General features: G+C 42.7%; 1 protein-coding gene across 5 annotated transcripts in view; it reads left to right on the top strand.

The window, feature by feature from the left end:
• The window catches only part of Dnm3 (dynamin 3), a 429318-nt gene that overhangs the window by 92562 nt on the left and 308813 nt on the right, over nucleotides 1–27943 (top strand). For all 5 annotated transcript variants that reach the window (XM_076872838.2, XM_076872840.2, XM_076872839.2 and 2 more), the window contains exons 3-4: nucleotides 14452–14601; nucleotides 15701–15904. In XM_076872838.2, the coding sequence (XP_076728953.1) occupies nucleotides 14452–14601; nucleotides 15701–15904 (354 nt within the window). The remainder of the gene's footprint in view (nucleotides 1–14451; nucleotides 14602–15700; nucleotides 15905–27943) is intronic.

Raw genomic sequence — 27943 nt, 5'->3', positions numbered from 1 at the left:
TTCCCTGCATGAAGTGGGCTGGCTGTGAGATAAAGCTAAGAGGCAGCAGAAAAAAAAAAAAAACTCACAGAAGTAATTTTAGAAAGCGAGGGCCCGACGGCTCTTCAACCTTAGGGGTTGCTTTATTTATATGGGGGAACTTCAAAGGCTTCTACAAAATGTTCTTCACCAAATAAGGTCATAGGTGGGTTGTCCAGTTCCCAACGGGCCACACCCCACTCTGGAGCGAGGGGATCAGTCTTCTTAGCCAAGCAAAGACAGAGGTCTTGCAAAGCCAAACCAGAATCTCCTTGGCTCAAGGCTGAGTGAAGACTTCTGAAGTAGCGCAGGGGTGGCTCCCCAAGTGCATGGGTGCTCACTGGTGCTGAGCGTCTCACTGCTCTGCAGTGTTGAGAGGGCCCAGGAGGAGAAGAGGATGGGTTTGGAGGCATTTCCTTTGCTAATTCTGTACATGGCAGTGGTCAGCTGAAGATCACCTCCTTACTAATGGTTCCACGAGGAGGCAGGTTGGTATGGTGCAGCCACCTGAGCTCTCATATTGCCACCTTTTGGCTTTGTGCCTTTATCAAGAAATCACTTATTCTCTTTGATCATCGCTTTCCCTAAAGTGGTTTTGAAAACAGTCATGTCCTTTACAATAGGCTGGAGGTCCTGGAGCAGAACCATGACCAGTCCGTACAGGGAGTGACCAGCAAACCTTTGCTGTTGTCAAAACAAGAACAGGAGCGCAGTATGCAAATGAGGGTGCTTTGCCCAGAGCAATGCCTTAGAGGCTTCTCTGCTGTGGCAGCTCCAAGGAGTGTGATCTGTGACCACAGAAGCTCAGAGCTTTAGATTTTTTGTCCTGACACTACAGATGTTGGTCTCCAGGGATTTTTATAGCAGGAGCGGAAGGAAGTCTGTTCTTCTATCAAGTCTGTTTCCTGAGCTGCACTGAGTTAAAAATGGGAGTAAGTTTATTGTAGTTGATCCACCTCCAACCCCCCCCCCCCCCCCCCCCCCCCCCCCCGGCCGTTGGAACAAATAAAAGATCACTACAGTGAGGCAAACTTCAAAGACCACATCCAGGTAGGCTGCTGTTGTGTTGTCTGCATGTGAGCTCTGCTGGTCACAGCTGGCGCTGGTGGCAACGGCTGTCTTCGTTTGAGTGCATTTGCTTCTCTGCTGCTGGAAAAGCTGTTTCTGTTGCTGTCATAATAGTTGACTCCAGGCAGGCACTTGTCTAAGGCTCTGTGTACATTGACTTTCCAAAATCTCACAACAGTCCTATAAGGGAGGTGACCTTATCCTCGTTGCTGTTAGTCTCATTTTACAGAGAGAAGCAGGCAAAGTGAATTACTGTTTACTCGGGATAATACACAACATCTTTCAGTGTTTCTGTGGGTCTTGGCATGAGATAATGTGTCTGTGAATAAAAGCTTGGTGTATGACAGATTTTAAGTCATTTTAAATTTACTCTAAAGGTTAAGAGTTAGTGATTATAGAAGTCAGTATGACTTTGAAACTTATATTTGGACAAAGTCACATGCTTGCATGGAAACGGATGAAACCATCTCTGCTAAGTGCTTATTTTTTCCCTGTATTCTCCTGTCTTCATATTGATGAACTATTGTAAAGCACAAAATAAATCTTATCTTAAAATAATTTTTTAAACAATCCAGTAATAAACTCAGAATTATTAAAGAGTAATAAAGGTAAGGTTATATCTATTCAAAATTTTACAGATAATGCTTTAAGGAAACTTTGACTTTATTAGCTATTTGAGATATTATTAAGGATTCCCATTTTACGCAGAAACTGGGTCACAGAGAAGTTATAGGTTAACTAGAACAATAATAGCTATTTTCTAAAGTTTTGGTGAATAGTGATAGGAGTTAATACGTGTTAGTTATATTCTGACTTATGCCACAAAATATGTCACAAAAAGAGTATGCATATAAAATGTTTTTGGATTCCACTTCAACTGGAAATGTGATAAATGAAAAGACTTTTTGGTAAGAAAAATAATTATCCTCAAAGTGATCTTTTGGTTGAGAATAAATTTTTATACACATACAGTTTTATCTTACGTAGGTACTGTATTTTAAAATCAGAGGTATAGTCACATTCCACATTGGGATCACAAGGGCAATATTGCATATATGATTTTTGTGTCATTCTTCTGACTTTTCACTGGTCATGGTTTGACAATAGCCATCAATTAGCTTTTCCTTTTCTTCCTTCTTCCTTTCTTAAGCTTTGAACCCAGGGCCTCCTACATGTTGGCAAGCACTATACCACTGAACTATACCCACAACCCCTTTAATGCTGATAGAGAATAATCAAGTAGCTGTCATCAGAATTCAGTTTTAATTTTTGTGGAAATCTTTCATAACAGGTTATAAATATGAAATGAAGTGCTTGTCCAATTTCTGTCATTACTTTTGTGTTGATCATTTTAAAACAATGATCTACTGTTTTATATTTTTCCTATGAGAAGAACACTGTGCTAATTATATATATGCATTATCTCATATAATCTTCACCCATTATCTCATATAATATTCAGGGTGTGTTTGCTTATATTCCTCTATTAGTGTTTTATGCATTCATTCATTCATTCCCCAAACACATTTTTTTTTTTTAAGTCAGATATTGCTATTTTCCTGGTTGATTTGTACCCAGTTCCCTTTTGCTATTTCTTTTCGGTGCTTTTGTTAATCTCTTGTTTGTAGTTTAAATGCTCTGTCTTCTTGGCTTTCCCCCAGTTCTATGTATCCTCCTAAATCTCAGATTCTTCCCTTTCTATAAATCCTTTACAGCTCACCCCAACCCAAAATGACTTTTCCTTTTGAGAAATTCACTTGGAAAACAGGTGCATGAGTCAACTGTCAGTTACTCATGACAGTATTTTCTATACTGAAATCTTATGTAAGAATTTTGCTTAATTTTCACAAATTTACCTTCTCTAACTTGGGTAAGTTCTTCAAGACTGAAATAAAGCATAGCCCATCTATCTCTCTGGTAGTAGTTCCTTGGTAATAGATTTGCATATGGCCAGAAAACTTGACTGTCTTTTAAGAGGATGCTTGAGATCACAGAATGGAGATTGGTCTGGATTCTGTGCCCTACAATGTGTGATTGAAGGATTGCTCACCAAGGAAAGAGGAGACCTTATCACAAAAGCCAGGACAGGTTTGGGAAGACTGACAAGGAGATATTCTTGTGGCATTAAGCTTTTTGCTAAAATGAGGTCCAGAGAGAGGTGGTATGTGAGAGCCTTGTCCTGAGTTAGTCTCTATAGCTGAATAGACCTGCAGGGGATGTGAAGGCTCAAGAAAAGATACTAAGAAAGATCTCTTAAAGGAAGGCCTCAGAAAGTTACTTTGTTTCATGTGGCACAAAGGAAAAAAACAGGGAGTTGAGAAACACCAGAGGAGCATTTATGACCTCAGAGTCTCTGAAAACAGGAAAAAGTAGTTCAGCTTTAAATTGGAATCAGTGATTCACCTACTTATCCTCTTGGTCCTTCCCAGATCCCTAGGAAATGGGGAGTCGCCGTAGAAGATTCAGTCCGACTGTGAACATACAGCATTGCCAACAAGACCCGTGCACACAGCTGCGTGCTGTGGAATGTGTCTCATGTTATGTGAATATTTTGGATCATGCTACTCAGGCTCCTGGGTTTTGATCTCCTTATCTATAAAATGAGAGCATTGGCTTTGATAGAGACTTAGACCTATTTCTAAACTATAAATCACAGAAGTAGTATGTTCACGAGGCCCTAAAAAAATAGAGCAGAAAAGGGTTACTCACAGAGGAGTATCAAAGAAGGTTGTTTAGTGGAAATGGTATTTGAGTGGGCCCTTGTTAGGTTATGTTTTGATAAGCACAGATTGTCATTGTGATAATGATGTGTTCCTGCAGGAGTCAGTGGAGTGGAATTATCTATGGATACCCTGAAATTGTTTTCAAAACTCTCTGTTTGTACATTTTCTTGGGGGAGGAGTTCTACCACCTTATCTCGGTGGCCCACGACCTAGGCACATGGGTCCTGGTCCCGAGGGAAGCAGCCGTGATCCTGCACCTGGGAAACGTCCCTGTCTGGGGAAGGAGTGGCAGGTAGAAGGTAGAACAGGGAGAAGGGAAGTTGTGAGGAGCTGGGAATCCAGAGCTCTAGGCAGGCAGAGCTTGAAGGAGTGGGAAGCAGGGCGTGGGAGTCCACCTGTCTGGATTTGAACCTTGGGTGCCCTCCACTCCTCGTGTGATTCCAGGCATTTTATTTCACCTCTCTGGACCTAAGGCCTTGGCTATCTAGATTGCTCCATGTTCATTTAAACTTTCTTTCTTTTTTTTTTTTTTTTTAAATTAGGGGTTAACTGTGCTAAGTGTCTCCTTCCATTTATTGTTTGGTGTGACACCAATTCTCCAGGCCCCCTTGACTGGTCGCTGGGATAACTGGTGACTGGAGACGACATGGCCGACCTCTGGTCCTCACAGTAGCCATGAAAGACCCGCCATTCTGCAAAGGAGGGACTGCGTGCGGGGGAGTGGAGTGACTTCCCAAGTCGTGTGAGGAGGAAGGGAGACCTTCCAACGCAGGCCCGACTGCAGAGCCAGGCACTGGCGCTCTGGACACAGGATGGGACAGGGTGTGGTGGACTGGGCCAGCATCAACCAGGGAAACCCACTGTCCTTGAAGCGGGGACTTGAACAGGACTGGTGTATGGGGGGAGAGGGGTGATGTTGGGCTCTTCCCAACCTTACTTGGCTGCTGAGAGGGGTTGTTAAGTAATAGCATATCTTCAGACCCGGGGTTCGCACCATGACACCATGACACCTGCAGATGCCCGAGTGGGAGCCTCATTGTCACTGTGATGCATAAGACACTTGTTTTTTTAAGCAAGGTGATTTTCCCCTCATATTTTCCACTGATTATTCTTTTTCCAATTCCCATGATTTCATCTATTTTACAAAATTAATTGATTACTTTCTACATTTGAGCCCCTTTTAATGAGAGTTCTATTAATTGGGCTTCTGTTAAGAAAATTGGGGCTGGGGATCAGTGGTAGAGAGCTTGCCTAGCATGTATGAGGCACTGGGTTTGATCCTCAGTACCACACAAAAATAAAATAAAGGCATGCTGTCCATCTACAACTAAAAAAAAAAAAAAAAGATGAAGAAGAAAAACTGGTGACTGTTAACTATGGGCTAATTTACATGCAAATTGAGATAATAAACATACTGAGTTTCAGATCACAAGTATTTTCTTTTATTAGATACCTTTCTATAGATTTTTCTTTTTAAAAATTTTTTGTTGTCATTGTAGATGGACAGCATATCTTTATTTTATTTGTTTATTTTTATATGGTGCTGAGGATTGAACCCAGTGCCTCACTTGTATAAGGCGAGCGCTCTGCCACTGAGCTATAGCCCTAACCCTTATTTTATGAATTTTTCTAGGTGTGGGAAAGTCACTTAAGGGAGACCTTAACAATTTTTTTTTTTTTATCTCCACTAATTGGGACAATACCTAGTTTTATTTTCTTTTTCCTTTTTAAAGCTTTTGCTGATATAGGCTGACTTCGTTGTCTGAGTCAGGATGATTTTTGCCACTTATGAAACAAATACATTTTGTCTGAGGAAGTTGCTTTGCATTTTAGTTTTCCACAATCGGTTGTAACTAATGTGCTTAAGAATTTATGAGGGCTGGGGATGTGCATGCTCAAGTGGTAGCACCCTCACCTGGCATGCGCGGGGCGCTGGATCCTCAGCACCACATAAAATAAAATAAAGATGTTGTGTCCACCGAAAAATTAAAAAATAAATATTAAAAAATTCTCTCTCTCTCTCTTAAAAAAGAATGTATATGATATTTACAAGATATCATTTGCTTCCGCTTTACATTTTAAAAGTATGTTCTCTCTTTTCCAAGTTGTGCCACACTGACTGGTTGGATGGTGCTTGGCAATCCCTGGTTGATGACGGTCATTTTTGTAAGCCTCAGCAACACTGACATGACTGCTCTTTGGGACAGAGTTTGGAGGAGTCATAAGGATCTTCACTTTTTGTTAAAGTCTGATATGTTAATCAGAGCAGGCATTCATGAAGAAATGCTTATACTTTAGCCTAACTGTGCTGTGTGTGTAACCTTGGGCCAGAGGAAGAGACTTCTTCCAAATGATACTACAGAGAATGCTGTTGATAAAGATTCAAAAATACACTAGAAATTGACAAGATGATTCTAAAATTCACATGGAAATGCAAAGGACCCAGAATACCAAAACAACTTTGATAAATAACAGCAAAGTTGGAAAACTACCTGTTCGTACAGGTACCCAAACTACCTGTACGAACACTACCTGATTTCACAACTAATAAAGCAATAATAATCAAAGACATTGGCATAAATGTAAGTAAATTCATGGGACAGAACAGTTAACCAATGGACCTACACATTTCTAGACAGGGGATCGCAGTAAGGGTGGAAAGGTGATTCAGGGAAAATGCTAGACTTTTCAACAAATGGTCCAGAGAAAGTGTAGATGTAAGAACAAACATGAGCTTCCATTTATACCTCCCACCGGATGCAAAAATTAAGTTGGTTTTATTTACAGCTCATAACAACTTCTAGGAAGTCATCATGAAGACATCTGAGGAGGTTAGCAAATATGCCAAAGATCTCTAAATATTTAGATGAAATGGTGGTGGCAATTTGTAAATTGAAGTGCATCCTCATGATTTTTTTTTTTAATCAAGCAGTTGAGATATTCTAATATATCCACCAATTAGCTGTTTTCCTTGAAAATAGTTTTTGGTTAAATATTTATATATACATGTAGTTCTGATATGATTACTATTTAAGTCTCATTTTGGAATTTCATTCATGTCTTAGGTTTAGTGGGGAAATAATGGTTTTCTACTGTATTTTCTGTATTGAAATCCAGTTGAATTTTCATGACGAAGTCCTCTTTCACTTTTAATTACTCTATATGATTTTGCTTGGCAGATCACTTTATTTTTTATATTATTGAAACAAGGAATGACATTGACTCATTTGCTGCTTCTGAATTTGTACATTTGCTTATTCTTAAGTAGCCCTGTAATAACTTGTTGGGAGCCTCTTTTTGGTCTGTTCCACTTCTAAGCTTAGGAAGAACAAAAAGAGCCGTGGGGAGCTAAGGGGGGGTATTGCCGAGTCTGGGACCCAGTGGTCACGATGAGTTTTAGGACGTTGGCCTTACTCGGGCCTTTCCCAGTTGTTATTTTAGACTTAGACCAAATACAGGGTTACTGGATTTCTCAAACTAGAGTAAAGTAACAAGCTACATGTTAGTTCAGTTTTTTAAGCGTCACTCCCATTCTATCGCCCACGGCAAGAAGTGACAGCTATAACCTGGACAGCAAGGGACGAGAGATGAGGGGCAAAGTAGCATAAAATAAATGATTTTTAGGCAAAAAATTAATCTATGGCAAAAGTAATTGCAATAATACATGTTGAAAGCGTGTCTGGAAGGCTTTCAAGGATAGGAGCCTAATACAGGCTGGGTTTCTGTGGGTTCAGTGGTCAGCTCTATCTCGTCCTCTTGGGCAGCATTCCCACAGCTTATCCCTGCCTTGAAGTCTCCTCCATTCTTTAGGTCCATGCTGCCAAGTTTCCTGGTTTTCCTTCTCTGTCTGGTCCCTCTTGGGTCTCCTTTGCCGAAGCATTGTCTCCTACCTGGCCTCAAGGTGGCACCTGCCCAGGGGTCCTCTGAGGTCATTTCATACTCCCCCTTGGACCATCTCTCGCAAACCCTGGTTTTGGTTACAACCTGGTTCCCATGGCCCCCGTGTCTGTAGGCCCTGGGCTGAATGCCGGGTCCATCCTTCTGACTGCGTGGAAGTCCACTCGAACATTTCAAAGATGCCTGCACTGGCCAATTTTAAGAAATATATTAGACATTCAAGTGCAAGCGCCAAGCATTAGAATTAGATGTAGACCTGTCTGGAGTTCAGATGAGGGACGAGTGCCCGAGACATGGATTTGAGGATATTTAAAAAAAAAAAAAAATTTAAGGTCATGAGATCACCTAGGGTGAGGATAGAGATGACAAAGAATAGAAGTTCTGGGGGCAGCTTGGCAGTGTGGGAGATGAGGTGTAGTGGGTGAAGGACACGGACAAGGAGCTGTCAGGGAAGGAGGAGGAAAGACAGGAACGTGGAAAAATGAAAGTCAGTGGAGAATGTCTCAAGGAAGAGGAGGAAGATCTTGTTGGATGCGGCTGAGGCTTAGAAAAACTCTCTACTTTGTGATTTGGGGCCAACTCTTGGCAATTATTTGTTTTCTGTATTTGGAATGTAGTTTACCTTTTGTTTTTACCTGGATACCGAGAGCCTGGAATACAGTTGATTTTTTGCTGTCGGCTTTAAGCTCCTTTGGAAAAATATAGAACTTAACTGAGCTAGAGGGTGCAACCTGCCCGTGATCTGAGTGATCTGATTGTCCTTTGTTTCAGCCCCACTCTGACTCCAGGACAGCCGGCCCTCAGAGCACTGAGGCCCCTTTTAGCAGAGCTGTCAAGGCACGTTGATATTAATTCCTCTTGATCCTGAGCACCTTGCAGCTGGCTTTGTATCTTGGGAGAAAAGCTTCGCCTTCCACATCCTGACTGAGTCCCGCATCTTGGTCTTCTGCCCCACACCATCTGGGCTCCATTTCCTCCTCTGCTCTGAGAGTGCTGAAGCTAGACCTCAAACCGAGTCTCTGTGTCTGCTCCCTGATGGAAAGCTGGCCCCTCCTTACCCACCCCAGCCCATTGCCTCCAGCATCTGCTGACACCTCTGCCTTCTCCCACCGAGGGACTCTGAGATGGTTTGCTTTTTTTAATTATGTGTTCACTCTAATTTGTTATATATGATGGCAGAATGCATTTCACTTCCTATTACACATATAGGGCACAATTTTTCAAGTCACTGGTTGTACACAAAGTATTTTCACACCATTCGTGTCTTCATACATGCACTTAGGGTGAGGATGTCTGATTCATTCCACCATCTTTCCTACCCCCTTGCCCCCTCCCCTCCACTCCCTCCCCTTTGCCCTATCTAAAGCTCCTCCATTTTGCTTTTTGATTTCTTTCTTTTTTCCCTGTTTTGCTAGACTTTCCCTGACTGCCTTAACAATACATTTGAGTCCTGTTCATTTCTGGGTCCTGTATAAATTCATATCTAACTAAACCACCACTCTAGGATCTTGTCTTCAATTTGGAATTACTTCAAGCCTAGATGGAAGCGATGCTTTTTAAACTGGCATTACTCAATGGTATATGCAAAGTAGATTGCTTAAAGAAGAAAGAGACCTACAGATGTTCTGCACTCTAAATATGCTAGGTATTGGAGAAACACAGAAGGGTGAAATGTAGCCCTCTGGCTTTGAGGAAATCTGTTAAATATAGACACGTGAAGATGCTCTTTACAACCAGCAGATTCAGCTGTTTGCATCGAAAACTGTTCCTTGCTTCTGTGATCCTTGTGCCTATTTTCACTGGAATCCTGTGTCCACAAAATATCACTATTGAGACATTTTAGAACAAGACTCCAGCTAAACTATCGAGGACCACAGACCTTTGGATAAAGATTGACAAACGGCTATGGGCTAGTGTTCCATAATTCTTGCTTTCTACTTGACCTCAATTACTTGAAACATATGCATCTTTTCCCCATGGAAGGGGCATATTGGAAATATTTAAATTCTTACGGTCATGCTGTGCTTTTCACAGATGATTGGACGGTTGCCCAGGCATATGCCATCTCATCCTTCCCCCGAACAATTTGTCATTTGTTTAACCTAGCGTAATTTGTTTTTCATGACCAGTAGAAATGACAGTGCTAAAATGTTTTACAGGGAAATGCAAATAAAGTGGCTATAAGTTCTGTTATCTTAATATTCTTTTCCCCCAATCACTGTTTAATATAAAAACGTATCTTAACCTTTGCGTCACATGTAGGTTATTTTTTAACATTGAGAAAACAGGAAAGACATTTTAAACTAGGAGTTTTTATTTTGTGAAACTAAAAACACACATGAATGTCAGCGAGACAGGTTATACTGCCAGGAAGTGGAGTTTCCTGGATTCCTTGTCGGGGTCCGACACTTGTGTCTATGCACAGGTAACCTTGGTCCCCAATGGGAGCTTGTGGCTAGGAGCTTGAATGCGCTCTCTGTCCCGATTGATCCTAGCCTAGAGCCTGGCTTTGAGGAAGAGATGGTTTCATGGAACAGCATTTGGAATGAAAGGAACACTGAGAACATGTCAAGAGCTCCTGTCACTGGAAATTGTTTCTCAAAACCCTTAGGTGAGCTCTGTAGGGCTTCAGGCATATTACTTCACCACAGTATGAAAGTCTCAGAAGATGCAGATCCTGCCTCTATGCAGTTTGGTTTGGATGCCTGGACTCAGGCAGTGCCTCTGTCTCAGAGGTGAGTGTGGTCAGAATCCCATGGATTCATGGTGGTTCTCTCCAAGTCTCTCACCTATACCATAACACCTGGAGGTGAAGATGTGATCTTTGGAACTTAGCCTCACTAACAAGGGCTTATTCAGGATTGTGTGATGTAAGCCAACTGATGATCCTTTTCAGCAACTGTGGTCCACTGTACGAAACAGAAATGCCACCTGTGCCATCCACCTGTTCACATCTGTTCTCGAGGTTACAGATGTGCAGCCCACAGCAGGACCAAAGGGCTGACCTGTGGCCAGTGTAATCCTGTGGCTATGAATTGCAGTTATGGGTGCCATGTTTTTGTAAGAAGAAGGATGTCTGGCCTGACGATCATCACTATGCTGTTAGAGAGACGGGTGGTGGGGGGGACACAGACCTGTAAGGCTCTGGGGTGGGTACTGGATAGATTATAGGGAGCCCCTCTCTGACAATGCAAGTCAGCTGGTCTTCCTGAATATTCCATCCTGTAGCATCAGTTCCTTGCCACAAAGCTCTTTGGCCCCATAAGAAAAAGTACATTGTGGTCCCTTCCCCGTGAGTTTGCCTGATGTGTCCCAGCAGTGGAAATAAATTAAACCCAAGTTGACATCCCTGCTGTGGCAACTCTTGGGTCACTCACTTAGTGTCACTCTGTGTCTGGAGATTGAGCCCAGGGTGCTTTACCACTGAGCTACATTCCCAGCCCACTTTGTAAGGCATTTTTATACTTTGAGACAGGGTGTTACCAAGTTGACCAGGCTTGCCTTGAACTTGCTCCTCTGGCCTCGGGGTCCCTGGGAGCATTTCCATGTTTTACACGGTGGGGACATACACAGAAGTGCTTTCGAGGTATTAAGGGACTTCAGACAAACCTGCTAAACCCCGCTGTCCCTGGTGGCCCCTCCCATTCTGCCCCCCTCCACCCTGTTTGTCACATCCCCTCTTGCTGTTCTGCCCCCTGCCACTCCGTGGGTGCTCCAGCTCATTTTCTTCCTCTCGGGCCTCCCGAACCCTGTTCCCCAGGGCCTCCCTCTGCTCTGCGCCCCGGATCCCTTAGAAGGCTTGTCCACCACCAGCCTGGCTTCCCTTCTCCTCACCGCCTTTGCCTCGTGTCTCAGTCTGGCTCTCGCCCGACTCCAGTGTAGCTGCCGGCCCCTGAGGTCGCTGGGCTCGGATCCATCCTCAGACCCCTTGGGCCACGCCCTCCTGGGATCTGAACCTCATCAGTCTGGTCTTCTGCCCTGAGCCTTCCCCATCTAACTCTCACAGTCGTGGCAGAGAATCTCAGCGGCTTCTCTGGCTTGGACTCCTCCCTGGGTGAAAGGCTCCGATCAAGTCCACCGGCACTTTTGGGCCCCTTTGTGCAGGCACTTGGCTGCCACCTTCTGGGAGGTGTTCAGAGTGAACAGACAGCTTTCAGATGACACTGAACTGAGGGGTCGGCAGCAGCGTGCAGTCCTCAGTGTGAGCAGCCCAGGGTCCTCCACTGGACGTCACAAGCACTCTGGTGCCCAACCAAACCCCTGTTCCCAGCCCCCATCCCATCCTGCCCCAGTTTTATTTCAGGTTTCTTCTGTTTAATGAAGTGTCAGACTCCTTAAATTTATCCTTGGCGCCTCTCTCCCACACTCCAGTTTGAATCCATCATAAATCCTGTGTTTTTTTCCTTCAAAATACATTAAAATCTGGGAGCTGGGAATATAGCGCAGGGGCAGAGCGCTTGCCTTACCTGTGCGAGGCCCTGGGTTCCGTCCCCAGCACTGCAAGTGAACAAACACGATGAATTCACTTCTCGGTAACTCAGTGTGGCCACCGGGTACAAGTCCCTCACCTCCTGCCCAGATGATTCCCATGTCAGTTTTCCTCCCCTCTCCATTGCCTGTCCCCAACATAGTAGCCAGGATTACGCATTGCTGGTGGCCTGGGCCCCCTCTCCAGCCACATCAGTGGTCTTGCTCTTCCTTAGCGTGTACATGGGTGCCCAGCCTGGCTGCAGTGACAGTGAGCACAGCTCCTTCCTTCCTTTGCCTGAGTCTGCTCAGCTGTCACTTCAGTGCATCAGAGATGCTAAGACCACCCTCCCCCAGCATCTGACCCTGTGATGGGCATACACGGCTTACTGTTTCACCTCATTAGAGCTTAATCTTGTGAGGCTAGGGACTTCTTTCTTTCCCTCAATTACATCCCAATTTTTGAAACAGTCCTTGACAAATGGTGAGATCTCAATAAATACCAGTTGAACACCAGATGGATATAGGCATCCCTGAATCTCGTCTAGGGAACCCTATCTTTGAAAAGACCCAAAGGTTTGAAATGGTCCTGCATAGTTACAAGCTCTCAGTTCCACCGTGGAAGCATTTCCCGGAGTCTAGGAACTAAATTACATCTATATGAAGATTGTGTTGATGTTTCAACCTTCAGGAAGGACATTGTCTCCCACAGGAGAAGCAACCAGGCGCCATCTAGTGGTAGCAGAAGCCCACATTGGTGTTGCTGGAATGTACTGAGGACACTTGAAGACCAGCCTGTCCAGGAGCTGGTGCTTGGAGACAGTAGTGGTTATGAGAGCTCAAGTCCATCAGAGGAATGAGCACAGGAGACTTAGCTTGCTGTTTTCCAAGAAGGGGCACAGGTCATCATGGGGACAAACTAAGATGGAAATGTCCATGTCCACGCATGCTGGCAGGAAAGGCAGAAGTCGGCCCTAGGCCTGGTATTCTAAAGTTGGAAAAGCGTGGTCATTTCAGTACTTCAGTGAATTACAGCGGAAACTCATAGGTCCACCTTGGGGGCCTGTGACCTTTCTGGTCCCCAGCAGCCACGTGGAGACTGAGTGGTGACCGGGTGAGCAAGCGAAGGTGGGGAGGAGCTTCACAAGGAGATGAACTCCGGTGCCCAGGTGCAGGTTGGGCAGGAGACTGAGCAGTACCAGAGGGCGACGGCTGGCAGTGTAAGAGGAGAAGGCAGATCTCACACCAACATGGAGCGTTTCCCAATGGGAGTGTTTTCCCAAGGAGAGTTCCCCACCGGGGTACAGATGGCAGCAGACAGAGGCTGGATGCCGAGCTGCCAGGGTTTGTGGGGGTTACTGGCACCCTCAAGTTCTCTCCGAGACCTGCCTGTCTCCCCTTGGCTCAGTACACCTCTGCCCTTCACTTCCCCTTGGCCCTGGAGGCTCATACCACCTTCCTGTCCCCACCTTTCCTGTCCTTTAAGTGCAAATTAGCGCTTATTTCATGCTGCCTGGGTTAACTTTTCCCCCTGTGAAACATCTGCAGTGCCTCAGTTAATGCTGAGCTCCTTGAAGACAGGGCTGCATCTCGGGCCTGTCCCCCTATTGGCCTTGCCATCGAACATCTTCATGGGTGGAGACTGTTTCTGGTGGGGAAGGTACAAAGGCCACTGAGAGTCACTTCAGCTGGCATCTTGGCCCAAGAGTTTGGTGTCGCAGTTCTTCAGCTGGATACGAGAGGAACCAAAATATCTGTTAAACTTTGTTCCCTTGTCAAAACTGTAATCTTTTTTTTTTTTAAAAAAAATCTAATAGTTAACTAGATTCCCCTTTTGAGTTGTGTTGTTCTTCACTTACCTGATATCTCGGGAAATTGGTCTGGAAACTTATAGTACAAGAGTTGGAATTTTTAAAAAGTAGTTTTCTATTAATTATTTTAGGTTTGTCCTTCTCGATATCTGATTTCTTAATTTGGTGCAGGTTTTTGTTTTGTCATTGAGACAACCACAGATATGCTGGATGGTTTAAGGGTTTATAATACTTGATTGCTTGCCAAATATGAGCACATTCAGCAACCACAGCATGTGTACTATTTGATATTTCTAGAATCTTCTCTGTGATTTGATTGTTTGTCACACAGTGTTCTCTCATGTATAATGACCAAGGAGACATTGAATATTTTGACTTGTAATTGAAGAGATACTTACTTATAATTGTGGCCAAGAATGTCTACTCTGAGGTTGGATTAATTTGTGGGTGCTTTTTTCTTTTTTTAGAATATGCTGAATTTCTACATTGCAAAGGAAAAAAGTTTATAGATTTTGATGAAGTTCGCCATGAAATTGAAGCAGAAACAGATCGAGTGACTGGAATGAATAAAGGCATTTCCTCCATACCCATTAATTTGCGAGTCTATTCTCCACATGGTAAGTAAAATATTAAAATTTCAAATTCTTCTCCTCAAACAATTTTTACTGTGTTCATTAACATGCATTACTTGTGTAGAAGATGCACATAGTGCCGAGTTTCTAGAATTTCAGATGCTGCCATAGAGGCAAGGGGAGATGACCTTTTGAAGATCAGAATTGAGCTCAGTGTTTACACTTTTTATTTTCATGATGAAATTTCAGAATTTGAGAGAGGTTTATGTGAAAACTTCCATTTTTCTTATCTTCAATAATTTCAAAAATCTTAGGAGCATGTGGCTGAGGCTTCCCCTGCTGATTTCCGTGGAGCTCTATGAATCTCTCTTTTCCTCCTGAGGAATCAGCTGTGATGTGTATCCCTAGACTGTCAGCAGAAACTTATAATGTGGGTAACCAGTTCATGGTACGTGATGGGAAATAGCCTCTGTCCTGACTAAACTCTGAGTGGGACAGATTTTCATTTCTCCTTCTCTACCTAGCTCTGCTGCCTTTGGAGCAGAGCGTGAATGACAGAAGCTCAGTTATGACTTCCCACGGGGACTTGGTGCCAGCACCCAGAGGACGATAGCCATCTTGGGCTGGAGTCACGTGGCCACTGACGGCTCGCTTGCCCGGCCTGCTGGAGGCACGCAGGGCCCCTCAGATGGCTGACAGCTTCCCTGCAGGTGAAGAGGCTGACCTTCTGCGAAGAGCCTGGGAGGCTCTTGAGGGGAAGGGCCAGCCTCACCCCGGGGGTTCCTGTACACGTGTAGGCCATGAGCCAGACTGGCAGACAGCACCCGGGTTATTGTTCAGGGTTTCAATTACAGCCCCCTAGTTACACAGCTAGGCAGCGACAGCTCTCTGAGCAAACTGTGAGGCCTGCAGATCAGTGCCTTTCAAATTATGTGAAAATGATCATTTGGCAGAGCACAGTCATACAAAACTAGAGAAAACTAGCAAAACCATTTTCCTTTCTGTGCTTTTCTTCCTACACGTCTGGGCTGGAGTCATTCAGAGGCACAGTGCAGACAGCTGAGCTCAGCCCCAGCTGACTCTGCACCGTGGATGCGTGACAGCGCTGAAGGTGCACGCACGACTCTTCCCCTTCCCCACACAGTGTTGAATCTAACCCTTATCGACCTGCCTGGAATAACGAAGGTGCCCGTGGGAGATCAGCCACCAGATATCGAGTATCAGATCAGAGAAATGATCATGCAGTTCATCACCAGGGAGAATTGCCTGGTTCTGGCCGTCACTCCAGCCAACACTGATCTGGCCAACTCAGACGCACTGAAGCTAGCTAAAGAAGTTGACCCTCAAGGTGAGTGTGTGGCCTCCAGAGGACAGGGGTTGTTTTAAGATGTCAGGAGTATGGGTGTATTCAAAGGTGCCAAATTCTCGTGACTTGATTTCATTGTTGATAAAATTCAACATGATTAATGTTGGTACGTCTTTTGTATTTTTAAGCCACTAAAAGAAAAAATCATCAGGGAATAGAGCAAAATCCCATATACATAAATGTGAGATAACTGAGATCTAAGAAAGGGAGCACTGCTAAGCCTCATGGACTATTTCTTTATAAAGTCAATGAAATAAACTTTTGCTGTAGCAGAATTCAGGTACTCAACTTAGTTATTGTAAGAGTTAACTGAAGGGTTGGGGGTTGTAGCTCAGTGGTAAGAGTGCTTGCCTAGCTTGTTGAGGGCCAGTGGGTTTGATCTCAGCACTGCATACAATAAATCAATAAATCAATAAATCAATCAATAAATAAATAAAATAAAAGTAAAGATCCATTGACCACTAAAAAAATAAAAATAAAAAAATAAAAATTGACTGAATAGACTCTCAAAAAGGAGCCTTTCTGTATTTTTCTGTTTTATTTCTTTATATTTTTAAAAATGTCTTTTAATGCCTTGAAGATATTATTTAGCTTATAATGATTTCATATATATGGGGGTGGGGAGAGACGAGCATGACTTATCTGTCAGTGACACGTCAGAAACCAGAAAAGCCTCCTCCCCATGCCGAGACCCCAGTCATGGGCCTCATGAGTCTGTCTGAAGGTAATTCAGGAGGGGCCCTCAGTGATTCCTTCTTTCAATACGGAAATGCATCCTCTCCAATTCACATTCTTACTTCGGAGATTCATTCAGACCCACTTTTCTTTTTTGTTGTGATTTTTGTATTGCAGGTTGTAACTCTTGGATGAATTCTCTTTTTGTGTTGAGCTATTGATGTGTTTGCTTGCAGTGCTGGGGATTGAATCCAGGGTCTGCACATGCTCCATGTATGCTCTACCACTGAGCTACATTCCTAGCCCTAATTTTCCATTTCTGGTATAATCTTTAAAAGTGCCGACAGAATTTTAAAAACTATCTGTGAATGTGGTTTCAGTTTGTTAAGATTGCATCTGGCCCTCGGTTTCACAACTGCAGTGTCTTCTCTGAGGTCTTAATGAGGGCTTTTGGTGGCCTCCCCTGTGTAATGCAAAGTGTTTCTGAGCTTATTCCTTACTGCTTGGTTGTTTTGCCTGCATCTTTGATGGTAAAGGCCTTTCCCCAATGTTTGATGACCTTTCACTGCTTGTTTATAGATGCAAGTGATACCCTAAAAGCCCATGTATGTTGTGACTGGGGTTCACTGGCGAGTGGGCTTCCCCACAGGGTGATTGGGCTGGGACCTGGCTGTCTTGGCAGACTTCCTCAGCTGCTGTATTCTACGAATTTTTCTTCTTGAGCTTCTCTGATAGAATTCTGATGTCCAGTGTTCTTGGAGCCAAGAGGAAGAATGGATATTGTGGGGGTAGGGAGGGGCAGTTCTTACTCTTCAGGATGTAGACTTTTAATTAATGTCATGATGGTGTCCCCAAAGGTTTTTTCTTGAGTCCAAAGTTCCTTTAGTCTGTCTGCTTCTGAAGGCAAATCGTCGGCACTCCATCAGAGTTGAAGAAGGGTGGCTGTATGGTAATGCAAGAGGGAGAAAAGGGTTTGGAGATCTAAAGTGTCCTGTATAAGCCTTCCTCTGGTTCTCCCATTTTCTACCCCCTGCTCCCTGGCCTTGAAGCTCTAATTCTTTGGCTTTCCCAGAGTTCTGCAATGGAAATTGGTTAGTTTCTTCTTGGCTTCCTTTAGCATCCCTGAATTAGGGCTTGGGATAAACTCTCATTAAAAGCTAGAGTCCATTAGAAAACTAGTAGCCACTAAACCCTGTCTCCACAGCCTTCATGTCTCTCAGAGGCCAAGGCACAGCTGCCTGAGATAATCCTTCCATCGGCAAATTCTAGTGAGCACCACAGTCTCCATCCTGAAAACTCCATGCTGAGTTCAGATGAAGCTCCATGGAGGGGGGCAAATGATATCACCCAGTCCTTGAGTTCTCTTTGGTTCTGCCTCCTCAGAATTGTTCCTTTTCTCAGACTCTCCTCACAGGTGGCAAGATGTCTGCAGTAGCTCCTGCCTCAGATCCTCACAACTTCAAATCTTGTAGAGGAAAATATGACAGAGAATCTTTTACTTGCATAAACTCTGAATTTTGTAAGAAATACAAGCTGTAATAAAATTGGCCCACAAATATACCTTGTAAAAATACCTGCAATTAATTCTTAAGATTGATTTAACGTATCCTATTGTACTCCTTTTGTATAGATAGAGAATATTAATAGCCAGTGATTATACCTCATTCCTCAGGCTCTTCAAAAGAAGATTAAGTTGTAACCTAAAATAGTAACTCTAGTGCGATCCAGCAGATGGTTAGGTGGGAGCAATTCATGTTGATGTAGGTGTCATCAGGTTGCCAGAGGAGAACTGATGTGCACCGTCTCGCTGCCAGTGTTTCCAACGTGTTTTTGTAGCATGTGTGAAACACAGCATTAGCTTTCAATTATGGACATGTGTTCCACAAATCTGCCTCCAGAAAGAAATATTAAATTCCACCACCCCCCATCATTATCTGGCTCATTTACAAGATGCCATTTAGAAATTTCCATGTGAATGTTCATGAAGGTACCTAAAATTTACCTCATTTCTTGTGGATCATTAGAACTGCCGCTCTATCCAAAGCAATCCTCAGCAAGAAAAGTGAAGTAGAAGGCATCACAATATCAAACTTAGATTAGAACCCGATCTCTCACCCCATCCAAAACTCAACCCAAAGTGGATCAAGGGCCTCGGCATTAGGCCAGAGACCCTGTGCTTGCTAGAAGAAAAAGTAGGCCCAGATCTGCATCATGTCAGCTTAGGAACTGAATTCCTCAACAAGACCTTAAAGCACAAAGAGTAAAATCAAGAATCAATCAACAGAATGGGCTCAAACTAAAAAGCTGCTTCATGGCAAAGGAAACAATCAAGAACATAAAGAGAGCGCCTACAGAATGGGAGAAAATATTTGCCACATGCACCTCAGATACAGCATTAATCTCCAGGATACATAAAGAACTCAAAAAACTTCATACCATGAAAACAAACCCAATCAATAAATGGGCAAAGGAACTGAATAGACACTTCACAGAAAAAATATGAATGGTTAACAAATATATGAAAAAATGTTCAACATCACTAGCAATTAGAGAAATGCAAATTAAAACCACACAGAGATTTCATCTCACTCCAGTCAGAATGGCAGTTATTAAGAATGCAGACGACAATAAATGTTGGTGAGGCTGTGTGGAAAAAGGCACACTCATCCATTACTGGTGGGACTGCAAATTGGTGCAATCAGTCTGGAGAGCATTATGGAGACCCCTCACAAAAATGGGAATGGAACCACCATCTGACCCAGCTGTCCCACTCTTCGGCATATACTCAAAGGACTTAAGATCAGCATCCTGTAGTGATGGGATCACATCAGTGTTCAGAGCAGCTCAATTCACCATAGCTGAACTATGGAACCAACTTAGGTGTCCTTCCACAGATGAATGGATAAAGAAAATGTACATATGCACAATGGAATATTCCTCAGTCTGAAATTATGGCATTTGCCAGTAAATGGTCGAAACTGGGGACCATCATGCTAAGTGAAACAAGCAAATCCCCCAAAACCAAAGGCCGAATGTTCTGTCTATTTGCGGTGCTGACTCACAGTAGGCATGGGGTGGGGGAGTGGTCCTTCACTGAATTGGACAGGGAGGAATGGAGGGAGATGGGAGTGGGAAAGATAGCAGAATGAATCAGACACAACTTTCCTAGGTTCATACGTGAAACTCCATATCACGTACAACCATACGGATGGGAAGTCACACTCCACACGTGATGTGTGGATGAGGTGTCAGAATACATTCTACTGTCACGCATAACTAAAAAGAAAAAGAACTGCTGTGTCATCGATGACCCTCTTTACCTAATTTTTTTCTTTTATATCACATAAATGGTAATCCTGAGGGCAGATTCTTTTTAAGTTTTGGAAGAATATTTTGGCAGAAGCACAGAAACATCTAGTGCCACCTCCCTGTCTACCACCCCTGGATGAAAATGGCCAAGGACAAACACCTGCCTGAGGGCTCCTGTCAAGCCAGATTCTCTGGTTGCTTACTGAAAGTTCCTTGCTAATCCTAAGGGTTAGGATTTGTTTCAAATCTGTTTCAATTCCAAAACCCGAGAACCCCCGACGACCTGAAGCATTTCCATGGGGATCTGTCCTGAGGCTTCAGCTGGTCCTGGATGTCACTGAGGATCTGGAAGAAACACTGCTCATGCCCACGGGGCTCACACTGTGCACTGTCTTCAGTGGTGATAAGAAACAACTAGGGAAAGCAAGGAGATGGGGTAGAGAGATACGGCATTCTGGGTGGACAAGCAAATACATTCATGTACCCTCTTGTATTTCCCTAGTCATTCTGTGAATAGGTCTCAAGTCTGATTTGAAAATCTAGTTTTCCTTATACTTTTAGTTTTGATTATTAAAAAAAAAAAAAAGAGTGGCATCAACTTTGATTGTTTAGGAATGTCTTGCTTAATTCTACATATTTATGAATTTCCTGAATTCCCTTCTGTTACTGATTTCTAATCTCATTCCATTGTGGTCGGAGAACATACTTTGCGTTATTTCAAAGATTTTCAATTTAAAATTCTTATGGCGAGATTGTAATAGATCACCAAGTCGATCTTAAAGCAAGAGACAGAACATTTATTCACCAGCTGGCGGGCCAGGGGGCAGGCTGCAAGTTTACACCCTTCAACCCCCTCCCGAGGTTTGAATATATCTTTTATACCATAAGTAAAGCATGTCAGTACATTAATCATAAGTGTCTGTTGCTATGATTCAAAACCATAAACAAACATCATGAGATCTAAAATCATAAGCATCAGGGCAAGTGGGTCAAAATGACCCTAGTTGAGTACAATTTAAAGAACGGTTATTAACACCTAGACAATCAATCTCTGACTGGGTACATTGCCCAAGGAAAATGGCAACCCAAAAGAGAACAATTTTACACTGTATAAGAACTGCCATTTTGAGTCACCAAACATGCTGTGCTAAGCAACTGTCGGTGGGCACGGGGGTGGGGTGCTCCCATGGGAGAAGCATTTTTTTATAGGACGTGGAGTCCCAGGGCAAAACGGAGTCTGTTTGGTCCTTGCCCGTATAGCCTGGCCCATAACATTGAGATCTATTTTTTTGGAATAACAAATGGTTTATTCTGGAGAATGTTCCATGTCAATTTGAGAACACTGTATTCTGCTGCAGTTGGTAGCGTGTTCTGTAGATATTTGTAAAGCTGGTTTATAGTTATTGCTCAGATCCTTTTTATCCTTGTTTATGCTTGGTATGGCTAGTCTATCTCTTCCTGGAAATGGGGTATTGAAATCCCCAACTATTATTGATGAATTATCTGTTTCTCCCCTTAGTTAGGCCAGTTTTTGTGTGTTTTGGGGCTCTGTTTTTAGGTGCATTTGTATTTATAGTTGTTTATTATTTCTTCTTGATGGATTGAGTTTTTATCATTATCTTTGTCTCTAGAAGTCAATATTTTTGCTTAGAGAGTACTTTGTCTGATATTGGTATTTGCTCCACTTTCATTTGGTTACATTGTTGTGTGTGTGGGGTGGGTAATTGCTCTAGGATTACAGCTAACAGTTTATAACAACCTGGTTTGGATCAAGGTCCACTTAATTTCAATAGTACACCAAAGTCTGCTCTGACGGAGTTCTGTTCCCCTTTCCTATGAGCTGTCATTGTCTTGCAAGTTGTGTGTTTATATGGTACACAACCCTGCACACAGATCGTAATCACTGCCTTATGTGGTTGTCTTTTAAATCAATATGAGAAAAAGTGACAAGCAAACAACAGTTTGTGCAGTTACCGTTACTAGTGCCATTTCTTTCCTTTTGTGGACTTGAGCCACCATCTCGGGTCCTCTCCCCCCTGCCAGGACTGACTCTCGTGTTTCCTGTGGCCAGTTCTGCTATTAAGGGGCTTCTCTGTTTCTGTTAATCTGGGAATGTCTCTATTTCTCCTTGATTTTTGAAACGGGATTCTTGGTTGGCGGTGTGTTTCTTTCTCACTTTGTGCATTCTTCCTCTGTCTTCTCTCCTCTGTGCTTGAGTGGCTGCTGCCACCGCGGAGGAGCCCTTGAACAGCAGGACTCTTTTCTCAGTGTTTTCATGATACTCTTTCCTTGGCCGTTGGACGGTTTGATTTTTTGTTGAGTTTATCCTACTTGGAGTTTCCTGAGTTTGTTGAGTGTGTAGATTAATGCTTTTAATCAAATTTGGGAAAACTTAAACCATTATTTCTTCAACTATTTTTTCCGTTTTCTTTGTTTTTTAGACTCCCGCTATGGGTACGTTGGGATGCCCGATGGGTCTGTAGGTCTCTGAGACTCTGTTTAATGTTCTTCATTCCATTTTCTCTCTTCTCCTCAGACTGGCAAGAACACTTTCATCTGACCTATCTTCACATTTGCTGATTCTTTCTGCCTGCTCACATCTGCTGTTGAATCTTTCCAGTAATTTTTTACATTTCAATTATTTAAATTTCATATCTAGAGTTAAAGAAATTCTGCCAGGGTTTCAGTTCAGTAGCAGAACACTTGCCTGTCGTGTACTAGGCTCTGCGTTTGATCCCCAGCACCATACATGAACAAATTTCTATATGTTCAACATTTGGCAAAATATTATTCTCATACTTTTCTTTTAGTTCTTTAGATATAAATTCCCTTCATTCTTTGAACATATTAAAAATAGCCTCATCTACAAATTTGAATGCCTTGGCTTCTTCAGGGATCATGTCTGTGAATTGCTTATTTTCTTTGTGTTTGGGTGGTAATTTCTTCACATGTCTTGTAATTTTTTGTTGTGTGTGTGGAGAATGAGACATTTAAGCAATGTAACATGTCAACACTAGAAATCAGATTCTTTTCCCCCCAACAATGTTTGTTTTGCTACTGTTTATAGTTGCCACTGTAAAGGTAAAATTTCTAAGCTGATTCTAAGCCGCAGAGCCTGAGTTAAAGTGTAAAAGACCGGACATTGTAAAGTTTCTAAACTGCAGGGCTTGGGTTAAAAAGTAAAAGACCAAGTATTGTTACAATTCCTCTGCTACCCCGGGAACCTGTAATCTCGGTAGCTGTTAGGACAATACCCGAACTGCCCAGTAAATATTCTCACTGACTCCTCTGGTTGTCTAATAACTTGGGGTTCTATGAAGCTGGCACGTAGGCATCGCAGGACCTAAAACCAATCAGTTTAAATGTGCACCCCGCTTAGAAGTGACCAATCACCCCCGTCCAATCTGTTCCCGCCAATGAATGTACTAATCAGGTCTCAGAGTTGTTGTTCAATTTTCCCGCGCCTCATGATGATTTGTTCTGATGTATGCAAAGCCCCCCGCCCTCTCCAAAAAGTGTACTTAAGCTCTGCCTGACCTCTGCTCTGGGCTCTGGGCTGCTGTATCTTCCTGAGTGAGCCTGGAGCCTCAGCATGCTGAATCAATAAAACCCCTTCTGCCAATTGCATGGAGCCAGTCTCTTGTGGTCTCTCCCTCTGACGCTTCGCCAGACCCTTACACCACTACTATTGGATTAGTAGTTTTCCTGATCCAATTCTATAAAGTCTGTATTCTCTGTTGTGTCATTAAGGTGTTTGCTCAGTTTTCTTAATGGTTGTTAACGACTAGACAGATTTCCTTCAATACCAGAGCGTTTTAATCTCCCAACATTAACTTAGTCTCCCAGTGCATTTGGGTCATGGCTTCTATGCTCAGGGCAGGCAGGTGTTCTGCAATTCTGCCTTAAGCTTCACTTTTTGTGTATGCTGAACCTTGGGGTTATCCAGAGGTGGAAATCTGGGGCTCTCCCTGATCTTTTCTGAAACTCTAAGTAGGATAAACTCAACAAAAAATCAAACCGTCCAACAGCCAAATACAAAGCTCGGAATATGGGTTTTAAGATCCCAGATTGGGACTGAAAATTGGTGCAGCCAATATGGAAAGCAGTATGGAGATTCCTTGGAAAACTGGGAATGGAGCCACCATTTGACCCAGCTCTCTCTCTCTTGATCTATACCCAAAGGACTTAAAAACAGCATATTACAGGGACACAGCCACATCAATGTTTATAGCAGCACAATTCACAATAGCTACACTGTGGAACCAACCTAGATGCCCTTCAGTAGATAAATGGATAAAAACCATGTAGCATATATACACAATGGAATGTTACTCAGCAATAAAAGAGAATAAAATTATGGCATTTACAGGTAAATGGATGGAGTTAGAGAAGATAAAGCTAAGTGAAGTTAGCCAATCCCAAAAAACCAAATACCAAATGTTTTCTCTGATATAAGGAGGCTGATTCATAGTGCAGTAGGGACGGGGAGCATGGGAGGCATAGACAAACTGTAGATAGGGCAGAGGGGTGGGAGAGGAAGGGAGGGGGCATGGGGTTAGCAATGATGATGGAATGTGATGGACACCATTTTCCAAAGTACATGTATGAAGACATGAATTGTTGTGAATATACTTTGTATACAACCAGAGATATGAAAAATTGTGCTCTATATGTGTAATATGAATCATAATGCATTCTGCTATCATATATAAATAAAAAGTTAATTTAAAAGATTCTGGATTTTTACATACATACAAAATTTTGAAAGGTTCTTGTGGTTAGTCCCAAGCTTTTCTTTTTAAGTTTTATTTTGGTCAACTTCCTGTTTTTGTCCCAATTGTTCTCATTGCCTGAGGTAGCAGCAATGTTAAACAATTGCCACTGATTGTTTCTGACAAATGCTTTCTCCAGAATGAGGCTATTCACACCAAGTCAGTTCTGTCAGGTCAAATCAAGAAAAGCTCTGTGAATAGGGGCTTTTAGGAAACTACTTGACAGGTTAAATAATTCTCTGGAAATGGTAGTTTTGGTGTTCCCCAACCTCATCCTATCCTCTTGGAGTGTTGCTAGGTTGATGGCTTTCACCACGATTGTGGGGTTTTTAGTTTTTGAGTCTACTGTGGAGCTGGGGGATGGAAATAGGGCAAATTCAAACACCATATAACTTATTGTCCCAAGTTTTTCTTGGAAAAATTCCCTTAAGATCATTGCAAGCTTTGGTTAATTCCACAGCTCTGAAAAAGTTGATTTTGACTATTTTTTTTTTTTTTTGCCGGTGTTCTTTCTTAAATGCCTTTATGGAGAAGAGACCCTTTTCTAGGTGCTTATTATAGCATGATCACTGATGTTTCTCATTCTGATCTCACACCATTGTAATAACCAGGGACTTTCCACGTGGAATCATTTGACTCGGGGTGGTGAGGGCAGTCTGGTTGTGACAGCTGTTACCCTGTTGGTCTTCAGGATTGATTTGGCTGGCTATGTAAGTGGCTCTTCTCACCTTGTCATGTACATTTTTCCTGAAGTATTGCCCTTGGCTAAAGAAGATGACCTATTTAGATCACAGAGGGCTATTCTTTATTTAAGGTATCTGAATTAGAATCTTATATCTAAGGTGCATAGTTATACAGTTTTCTGAGGGGTAGTCTGTTTTAGGTAGTAGCTACTTCATACTAAATTAAGCCTATTTGAAATAGGCAGCCCATTTTTACCAAAGCAGGACTTGAGTATATTTGAATATATTCCTGGGGAGGAAGTTTATGTTGATAAGTTAATTTCAAACACTGTGCATAATGATTCAAGCACTATTACTATTATGTTAGGATATATTCATTTATGTTTTATATTAAAATTAGTTTTATGATGAAACTACTTTTCCAGTACATGTACAATGTTTCAACCTTAAGGCTAGACAAGGTCAAGCTTCTGTATCATTTGTGATAAATAAAGATTTTTAGTAAAGTGTCAAGGGAAATGGCTGTACCATTGAAAGTCAAACATCAAGTCGTCAGAGTTGTATAATGTTTTACAGATATTTTTCTCTGTATTGTGATTTTTTTTCAAAATGCTCTCACTCACTCTGGCTTCAGTTTCACCACAATACTGGAGGTTGTTTTGGGGTGGGAAGTGTATCCAGATGATATCTATACAGTAACATGCCTGCAAACACAGTGGGTATGGTGGTGTTATCCTTGGGGCTAGAAATGCATGACCAGAGACTCCTCCACCATTAAGGACACAAGTTACCCTGATCTGGGTCCTATCAGGATGAAAAGGGGACACTTGTGACCTGTATGCAGACCAAAGATTCCAAGATTTAGAAAAATGGGATAATTAATAGCAAAGGCCACCGAACATCAAATCTGTAAAAACAAGTCCCAATGAGAACCAGTCAGTAGGGGCCAGGTGACCAAGAGTTACCTTTAGATCTTAAGCATGTCATTTAGCTCTCATTGCATTTGTAAATTTTCTCCTCCTGTGGGTTGTGTTTGGGTGCCTCTGGGTAAAATCAGGCTCAGCAGAGGCTTGAAATCTGGTGTGATCCTACTGTCTATCCAAAGTTAGGATGTAGTGCCTGGATGGGACTCTCTAGAAACTTCCCCCAAACCCCAATAAACCCAGGGACAAAAGGAGTGCAGGGCCAATCTCCTCTTTGAGATGAGACACTCTCTTCCTTGAGTATTTTCCTCTCTCCTCTAACAAACTTTGCCGTACTTTTACTATATTTTGTGTCTTGCTTGAATTCTTCTCTCATAAGGACACAGGAGCCAAGAGATGTGATACAAACCCTGGTAATGGTCGCCCAGCCCCTCCCCATCTGGTGCTCTTGCTGCATCAGCAGGCCCCTCCTCTGAGTTAGATGAAAGAATACAGGCTTGGGAGGCACATATTTTACATCCTGGTTGTGTGTCAACCTCTTTGAGCCTTATTACCTCATCTCTAAAAGTAAGTGAAATTGTAGTAAAACTTACTAATGAACCTGTGTTCATTAAATAAGATAAATCTTTACAAATATAAGAATAAAGATAACTCTAATTATAACTGGCAAATGCTAGCAATTATTTTCCTCTTGAAAATATTCAAAGAGAATTCTACGAGGTTATATTTTATTTATTATACATAATTCATAGTTTGCTAAACTTGTGTTTAAAATAATCAGTAACATTCTGTAATCCAAATTCCTGCCCACGCCAATTTAGATTAATAAGACTTGATAACATTTTCAAGTAGAACTGTAATGGAATTGTTTTGAATGTTTTAATAACGTGTCGTAAAAATTAAAATGATTTCAGATTCACCTGCAAATTGTAGATTAACTGCCTCAGGTGGGTTGGGACTGGGGTAGGCTGGAAGGAAGTGTCCTTATCTTGGCTTGATGTGCTTCAGGGCTTGTGCCAGTGGCTGGTCAGAGGTTCCGAGTGAGGGAGGCCTAGTTTCACCATGGTGATGGCGTTGAGGGCTTTGACAAAGAGGAAGTCCTGCAGCTATTTAGAATTCATACTCCTATACATGAACAATTCAGCTACTCCCTTTGTGAGCCAGTTCGTTAATTTGCTGTTCAGCACACATTTATCAGGCACTTGTTGAACCAGCAAAATGTTCGTGGTCAGTAACATAAATTCCGTGTGCTGAACCACCGAGGAAGACCCTAGGTGAAGTGGGAGCTCAGTGCATATTTGATTATTTTCTTAACAATTCATGACTGAAAACAGCAGCTCTTTGTTTAGGTGTCATCTTTTCTTCCTTGGGGGGTCCATGGAAGACCCCAGAAGCTCAGCTTTATAAGATGAACATTTTCATTTCCTTCTGCCACGAGGGAGGATGCAGAGCCCAGGTCGTGTGGGGTCTTCCAGGCCATGACAGGGGCCTGTCCTTGTTCAGAGTGGGATGGGCCACTTCTGAAGGGTTCTGAGTGCAGAGAGAGGAGGCCTGACTTACGTTTTCACAGGAGGACGCCACTGAAGAGAGACATAAGTAGAAGCAAGGAGACCCACAGGTGGCTCCATCAGAGAGGCCCTGTCGGGCTCAGGGTGTTTT

The sequence above is a fragment of the Callospermophilus lateralis genome, chromosome 13, assembly GCF_048772815.1.
Source record: "Callospermophilus lateralis isolate mCalLat2 chromosome 13, mCalLat2.hap1, whole genome shotgun sequence".
In the NCBI taxonomy this organism is placed as follows: domain Eukaryota; kingdom Metazoa; phylum Chordata; class Mammalia; order Rodentia; family Sciuridae; genus Callospermophilus; species Callospermophilus lateralis.
This window is presented reverse-complemented; position numbering and strand designations above follow the sequence as displayed.